Source organism: Temnothorax nylanderi, unplaced genomic scaffold (assembly GCF_030848795.1).
Source record: "Temnothorax nylanderi isolate EJ_2023f unplaced genomic scaffold, tnyl_v1.0 TNYL_tig1298_pilon, whole genome shotgun sequence".
NCBI lineage: Eukaryota > Metazoa > Arthropoda > Insecta > Hymenoptera > Formicidae > Temnothorax > Temnothorax nylanderi.
Window position 1 is genome coordinate 11,462 of NW_027250360.1, and position 8,565 is coordinate 20,026.

Sequence of the window (8,565 nt, forward strand, 5' to 3'; positions counted from 1 at the left end):
CGGAGGAAAGGGCGCGCCGGAGTGACTCGTCCTCGAGGAAGGTTTCCCATGGGCGGCTGTGGGGTGGCCGCTCGCCACCGTGTGCACGTGACGCAACGGTGCAGCATCTGTTTGACCACTGTTCGGCCTCGTGGGATCCAAAATCGAAGGCGGAGGACACCGAGAGTGAGCTGCACTCCCCCGTGCAGTGTCCGACGGTGGCAGGAGTCGATCAGCAGTCGAGCCACGACGATGGTGGAACGATCATCGGGTGCTTCTCATCGTGAGACAGCGGTGCGTGCTTTAGACGTCCTCCAGCTCTTACCACGCCGTGGTTATCCAGGAACGGATTTAAGTGCACCAGTGAACTTCTCAGTGGTACAGTGCGGTTGGAGGTGACTGCGGTGACTTCGGCGGCGTAGTGCAGCCCTTGCACTACGCGGAGCCACAGAAACAGTGCCTCGTCTAGCTCGTCTGGTTGAAGCGTGAGCGCCGTGCGGGCGGCGGAGTGCCGCCATCGAGAGCACCAGGCTGTGACTCTCAGTAGCCGGTGCAGGGAGGAGAACCTGAGGAGCATCTCAGGCTCGGCTTCCACCCTTTCGGTGGCGGCTTGCGCCACGACTCGTTGCTCGGGCATCTGGTCTTCCGGCATCTCAGGATCCTCGTTCGGCCAGTGAGTGGAGTCCTTCTGAAGCCAGGCGGGACCCGTCCACCACAAGGGGTGGTGCAGTATCTCGCTCGGTGCGATCCCCCTAGAGGCGCAATCGGCTGGATTGTCCCGCCCCGGGACGTGTCGCCATTGAGCGTCGGGAAGCTGCAGCTGGATGTGAGCCACGCGGTTTGCGACAAAGGTCTTCCAACGGGAGGAGTGCCCTCGAATCCAGTGCAGTGTGGTCTTGGAGTCTGACCAGAGAAAGACAGGTGCTGTGGACAGACTTAAAATGGTGCGATAGTATTTTACGAGATTGGTGAGCGAAGCGGCGGCACACAGTTCGAGGCGCGCCAGAGACACTTGTTTTACAGGTGCCACTTTGCTCTTGGCGGCCAGAATGTGTATTGCCTGGAAGTTGTCTGAAGAGACGCGGAGGTACACGACGGCGGCGTATCCTCGTTCGGATGCGTCGGCGAAGCCGTGCAATTCCAATTGCTGGTTCTCGGCGTCAGTGCCAAGCCAGCGGTTCACGCGGAGGCCTTTGAGCAAGGGAAGTTCCTTGAAGAGAAGCTCCCAGTGGTGAGCGTTGGAGGAAGGAAGCGGAGTGTCCCAATCCAGTTGCTGCAGCCACGCGGACTGGATTAGAATCTTGGCGCGGATTATAACAGGAGCGAGCCATTCCAGCGGGTCGAAGAGACGTGCGGTTTCCGCGAGAACGCGTCGCTTTGTATAGTGTGTGATCGTGCGCGGGTGTATCATAAACGCGAAACAGTCCTCGCTCGGGTACCATAAGAGGCCCAACGTGGTCTGGCTTTCGTTCTGCCAAGAGTGCGGTTCTTGGAACTGACGGTGTTCCAAGGGAATGCCCGTTAGGGCTTCTTTATAGTTCGACGACCACTTCCGAAGCGGAAACCCGCCCGCCATGCAGAGCTCGCAAAGTTCAGTTTGCAACGCGATCGCGCCGGGTATTGAGTCCGCCCCAGTCTGGACATCGTCGACGTAGCGATCCTCGAGCAGTGCGACGGCGCCCTGCGGATATCGCGATTTTTCGTCGTTGGTAACTGGATGAGTGTTCGGATTGCGAGAAACGGCGAGCACGCGAGACCGTACGTCACTGTGTTCAAGAGTAATTCGCGCAACAGTTTGGTCACCTTGCGTCTCCATAGGATTCTCTGGAATCCGCGGTCGTCGGGATGCACGAGGATTTGACGGTACATCTGTTTGATGTCCGACACTAAGGCCACGCGGTGCCGGCGCCAACGCGAGATCACGTCGGCGAGCGCCGGCAAGAGATTGGCGCCAACGAGCAAGTGCGAGTTTAGCGATTCACCGGACTTCGTGCGTTGCGACCCGTTAAACACAACTCTGAGCTTGGTTGTGGAGCTGGCCTCCTTGAACACTCCGTGATGTGGTAAGTAGCACTTGCTTACTTCTTGGTCTTCGGACCTGCTCACCTCCGTCATATGTTGCAGGTCTTCGTACTCCTGCATGAAGGCTCGGTAGAGCTCTCCGAATCGCGAGTCCTGGTCACATCGTCGCTCCATGATTGACTGCAGCCGTTCTGCCGGCTTGCGAGTCTCAGCGAGGGTCGTTGGAGTGGCCTTGAACGGGAGTCTCATCACGTACCGTCCGGTAGCCGTACGCTCGTGGGTGCGCACGAAGATCTCCTCACATTCTTTCTCTTCGGGCGTAAGAGCGGCGGGAGAGGAAATATCGGCTTTCTGCTCCCAAAAGCGGCCTAGCTCGACCAGCTCGTGGTTGGCGGTGCATTGAAGAGAACTGCGGTGCCCCTCTGTTGCACCGCAGCCCCCTGAGAGGATCCACCCGAGGACCGTCTTCTGCGCGATTGGAGCTTGAGGTCCGCCCTTGCGGATGCCGTCTTCAAAGATGGCCGAGCACACTTCAGCTCCGAGAAGTATCTCGACTGGATTGTTGGCCAGGAACTGCGGGTCGGCCAGAGGAAGTCCCTGAATGTGCGGCCAAGCTGGAGCGCGCCTCGTAGTCGAGAGCCCTGATATAACGAGAGACGCGGCAGAACGAACGCGACGGCGGAGATTGTAGACCCGGTCGTGGTGGAAGTGAGGCTCACTGTCACCTTTCCGCGGGTCGATCCCGATTTTGAGCCGCCAATCCCGAAAATTGACACGGCGGAGTAAGAGCGTTTAAGGCGGAGCTGTTGAGCCAGAGATTCCGAGATGATAGACACCTCGGATCCCTGATCGACGAGAACTCTCACGGCGTGTGGCTCTCCATAGCGATCGGCGACCATCACCCGCGCGGTTGCCAGAAGAATTGCCTTGCTATCGTCGGCTTGACGCACTGCGGATAGTGCGCTGACCTCTGCAGGTTTCGGCTCTGCAGGTTTCGGCGCGGTAACCTGAGCCTCGTGGAGCATCGTGTGATGTCGAGATTTGCACGTTAAGCAAGTCTTTGTTGATTGGCACTTCGCGATCAGATGATTGCCGAGACAGTTATAGCACAACCGATTAGTCTCTACGAAAGATTTGCGCTCGCTGGCCGGCTTGGCCTTGAACTCGTGGCAAGTCATTAGAGTGTGCTTTTCCTTACACAACGCGCACTGTGGGTCGGAACTGTGTTTCGCGACGTGAGTTTTCGCGGATTGTGACGACTCTGAGATTTTAGATGCGGGTTTCGGTTTCGCGGCATTGAGTGTCAGTATGCGTTTAGTCATAAAGTCAGTGAGTTTAGTGTGATCCGGCGGATCGACGGAATCACAGATGGAGGACTCCCACTCGAGACACGTACGCGGATCAAAGAGCTCGACTACGAGGTGGTTGAAGAGGTCCATCCCGTGGGATTCGATAAGCCGGCCGATGCTCTCCTGCGCGTTTACAGTGGTCGTGACGGCGTTGAAGATTCGACTAAGTTCCTCGGCGGTATCCCCCTTCATCTTCGCGACGGCGGTGAAAGTTGCGAAGTTGGAGCGTATCAACTCCCTTTTGTTCTCATAGTGCTTGCCTAAGATCGCCCATGCGCGGTCGTAATTGTCTCCGGTTACGTTTAACGACCGAATTAATTTTTCAGCTGGACCTTTTAAGCACGACCGAAGATCATGGAAACGCTCGACGTTTGAGATGGCTGAGTTTTGACCGATGACCGACTGGAAGAGGTCACGAAACGACGGCCAGTCTTCATACGCGCCCGAAAAATGCGGCAAGTTAATGCGAGGCAACGAGGTCTTTGGAGCGCGTTCGCTCTCCTGCTCTGACGCCGTGAAGGACGTGGAAGCCGACGCGGTCTTGAAGCGTTTCGCCTGTTCAGCCAGGACGCTACGCTGAAGCACGTAAGCACTCTCGGCTTGGTCGAGTAATTCTGATTTGGCGTACTCACTCTCAGCGTAGCGGTCCTTGTAGCAGGCTCGAATTAGGTCATGCTGACTGTCGAACTTTGCCCAATGGTCGTCGAGGATGCGAATGCGAGTCTCGATGGCAGAGAGGGTGATGTTCGCCTGACCCATCTTCTTCAGATTGTCGACGGCTCTGGAGATGCGTACGAAGAGTTCGTGTTGGCTGTTCAACATGGCGCTCTGGTCAAGACTCATGGTGTCTTCTGTTTTAGGCACTCCCGATCGCGATTGCCGGCGATGATCCGGCTCGAAGGACCAGAATGTTCGAGAGTACGCAGGTTAGAGACAGCACGAGGAGGACAAGTACACGCACGTAAATCAAACTCAGAATTACAGAATAAAGTTTATAATGTCTAAAGAAATATATATGTACACGTATTTACAAAGTCTTTTTCAGGCGAAAAGCCGTGAGCGGTAGCGCGCACAGAAGTTAGCACGGCAAAAGCGGCGAAAGCTATTAAGCGAGCGAATGCGAATTGCTACGCGAAAAGCGGTGTTAAGCAGTGTGCAAAGGCGGTCGTATATGTATACTAGGCGGGTGATCTGCGAGCGAGAGCGGTTCCTCGGCGCCGCGGCGATCCTTTATTACCTCCGAGACGAAGCTCTCTCCGGGCTAATCACCAATGATCTCATTGCGTTTTAAAACTATTGAAGGATATTCGAGGACTCAGTGCGTGATTGGTGGCCAAGGGCCGCTCGCGGAAACGTTCTCGCTTGACATGCGCGGAGCTCGAATTTCGGGAGGGTGATTGGCTATCGGTGGCCTGCGTCATCGTGCTCACGGCAAAGTTTCGTTTGACGATCCGACGAGATCGTTGCTTGTTTTCGATCGCACTGTTTATAGCATGGAGTTTTCCTTTGTTTGAGCGCGGTTGCTTGACTTTGTTATTGACGAGCGAATGTCAACGAGCTTTCCGAAATGCGAATAATAGAAACTCCATGCTATAAGTACTGAACATTAACACGACAATTTTAAGGCGGAATTTCCAATTTATTAAACTCATGCGAGAACAAGCGTGCATCCGAAAGCGGTTTTCGGTACCAAATTCCATGATCTCAAACAATCTGCTTTAAATAAGACCAAAATTGTTCTGAAATTGTACTTTTTAGTAATAGAATGATATATAAATAAACATATCCAAATATTAATATAAAACTAAGAAGTAAAAGTTTGCTGTTTTAAAGAAACAGAAATATATATCAATAAAAAATACAATACTTACAAGGGAACGGTCGGAAGTGTCCCTCACCGATTTGGATGGGCTTTGGATATATTGTAGAGCATCAAAAAATATTAGACACGTATTTTTTTTAGAGGCTTATCTCGACGTTTAGGGGTTGAAACAACCCCTCGAAAATAACGGATTTTATAGTTTTTAGCGAATATCTTCGAAAATATAAGGCGTAACGAAAAAAAATTTATACGAAATATTCATGGCTTTTTGTGCTCTTTACAATGGCGTAATCAGATTTTTCAAATTTGTCAAATTTTTTAATTTAACCCCACTTCCACCTATTATTTTTGCCAAATATAACAATTTTTCCAACGCAAAAATTTAAGAGCGTCGAATGCCAAATACATCCATATATATTTTTATTATGATACCATTATTCGATTTTTGGGAAGACAAGATGATATGTAGTATAGGCGTCGCGCTGTAGGTAGGTGTTGCCTTATTTCTGTTCAGTTGCGCTGTACGCTTAAAAATTTCCATTTGTGCATATTTTCTCATACTACAATATATACTATATACTACGACATAATATGCGATGAAAGTCCAAACAGAGGAAAAGATATCACGTCATCCAAAGTTTAAATGGCGTGTGCGCAAAACAGTGTTAAATACGCGTCGAAGTAAATCAACAACCAAAGTTCACGCATTTGAATATCATTTGCTCGTGTCATAATTCCGGAAAGCAAGCATTTCATATCGTAAGTTTGAAGTGTAAAGAACTGTGTTGTACGCTGTCGTTTTGTGAACATGTAAGTGCATTTTTAATGTTAACTTTTATTGGTTTCTTACGCTTGTTAATTTTTCCTTTGATATTAAATATTTAATATAATTTTTTATTCAGCTTTTACTCAATTCTTTGCCAGTTTTGCCAGTGACTATATAATCTTTTGGGAGAGGTGCACTTGGACACGGTACATTTGGACACCGTTCATTTGGACACGATCAATCAAACACCGTTCATTTGGACACGGTTCATTTGGACACGGTGCATTTGGACAACGTTCATTTGGACCCGGTGCATTTGGACACCGTTCATTTGGACACGATCATTTGGACACGATCAATTAGACACGGTTCATTTGGCCACGGTTCATTTAGACACGGTTCAATTGGACACGGTACATTTGGACACGGTACATTTGGACACCGTTCATTTGGACACGATCAATTGAACACCGTTCATTTGGACACGGTTCATTTGGACACCGTTCATTCGGACACGATCAATTAGACACGGTTCATTTGGACACGGTTCATTTAGACACGGTTCAATTGGACACGGTACATTTGGACACGGTACATTTGGACACCGTTCATTTGGACACGATCAATTGAACACCGTTCATTTGGACACGGTTCATTTGGACACCGTTCATTTGGACACGGTGCATTTGGACAACGTTTATTTGGACCCGGTGCATTTGGACACCGTTCATTTGGACACGATCATTTGGACACGATCAATTAGACACGATCAATTAGACACGGTTCATTTGGACACGGTTCATTTGGACACGGTTTGTTTAAACACCGTGTATTTGGACACGGTTTATTTGGACACGGATCATCTGGACATCGTAAAAAATACGGCCTGTGCAGTTGGACACCGTAAAAAATGCGGCCTGTGCAGTTGGACACCAAAATGCGCAATCTGTGCAGATGGACACGAAAATGCGCGACTTGTGCAGTTGGACACCGAAATGCGCGACCTGTGCAGATGGACACGAAAATGATAAACAAGTTAATCATAAATTATGTTAATATTGTTGCATCCTTACTCGTCAATATATCCTATATAATATATCAAAGTACATGGACTTCGCCCCCCCCCCCCTGCATCCCCCATGGTTGGTATGAGTGGATCTAGGAGTGTGGGCGGAAGGGCTTCGCCCCCACCCGCACCCCCCCCCCTAGGACACGCCTTCGGCGTGCCAGGGTAGGAAATGTACCTTGCTTTAAGCGTGAGCGGGGGGGCTTCGCCCCCCCGCACCCCCCATGCACGCGCATTTCGATGTCCAACTGCACAGGCCGCGCATTTTCGTGTCCATCTGCACAGGTCGCGCATTTTGGTGTCCAACTGCACAAGCCGCGCATTCTGGTGTCCAACTGCACAGGTCGCGCATTTCAGTGTCCAACTGCACAGGCCGCATTTTTTACGGTGTCCAGATGATCCGTGTCCAAATAAACCGTGTCCAAATACACGGTGTCCAAACGAACCGTGTCCAATTGAACCGTATCCAAATGAAGCGTGTCCAAATGAACCGTGTCTAATTGATCGTGTCCAAATGATCGTGTCCAAATGAACGGTGTCCAAATGCACCGTGTCTAAATGACCGGTATCTGAATGCACCGTGTCCAAATAAACGGTGTCCAAATGCACCGTGTCCAAATGAACGTTGTCCAAATGAACCGTGTCCAAATGAACAGTGTCCAAATAAACCGTGGCCAAATAAACGGTGTCCAAATGAACGGTGTCCGAATGCACCGTGTCCAAATAAACGGTGTCCAAATGAACCGTGGCCAAATAAACGGTGTCCAATTAATTGTGTCCAAATGACTGTGTCCAAATGTACCGTGTCCAAGTGCACCTTTCTCAAAAGATTATATAGTCACTGTCAAAACTGGCAAAGAATTGAGTAAGAGCTGAATAAAAAATTATATTAAATATTCAATATCAAAAGAAAAAGTAACAAGCGTAAGAACCAATAAAAGTTAACAATAAAAATGCACTTACATGTTCACAAAACGACAGCGTACAACACAGTTCTTTACACTTCAGACTTATGATCTGAAATGCTTGCTTTTCGGAATTATGACACAAGCAAATGATATTCAAATGCGTGAATTTGGTTGTCGATTTTGTTGTGCTATAACCGGGATAGTATATTATTGTAGCGGTTAATGTGACGCACGTGTTCGTTCAGATTATGATTTGCGACTGCCCGCCCGATCTTACAATTCGGCGGTATTTATAATGTCGGAGTCGACATTCCGTTGCTAGTCCAGGACTTTCGAAATAGCGTTAACCTCTCGCTGTCAGCGCCTTGCGCTGGCCTTCGCATCAGCGCTTTCGGTCATCCCGGAGTTGAAATGGAAATTTTTAAGCGTACGGCGCAACTGAACAGAAATAACGCAACACCTACCTATAGCGCGACGCCTATACCACATATCATCTCGTCTTGCCAAAAATCGAATAATAATATCATAATAAAAATATACATGGATGTATTTGGCATTCGACGCTCTTAAATTTTTGCGTTGGAAAAATTGTTATATATGGCAAAAATAATAGGTGGGAGTGGGGTTAAATTAAAAAATTTGACAAATTTGAA

At 49.5% G+C, this 8,565-nt stretch overlaps 1 protein-coding gene across 1 annotated transcript; it reads right to left on the reverse strand.

The window, feature by feature from the left end:
- Nucleotides 1-211: 211 nt before the first annotated feature.
- On the reverse strand, nucleotides 212-4,193 carry LOC139787145 (uncharacterized). The gene is made up of 3 exons (XM_071726233.1): nucleotides 2,721-4,193; nucleotides 1,747-2,598; nucleotides 212-1,660 (listed from the first exon to the last, which is right to left on the reverse strand). Exons 1-3 carry the CDS (start codon nucleotides 4,191-4,193, stop codon nucleotides 212-214), a joined length of 3,774 nt encoding a protein of 1,257 aa, XP_071582334.1.
- Nucleotides 4,194-8,565: the final 4,372 nt, after the last annotated feature.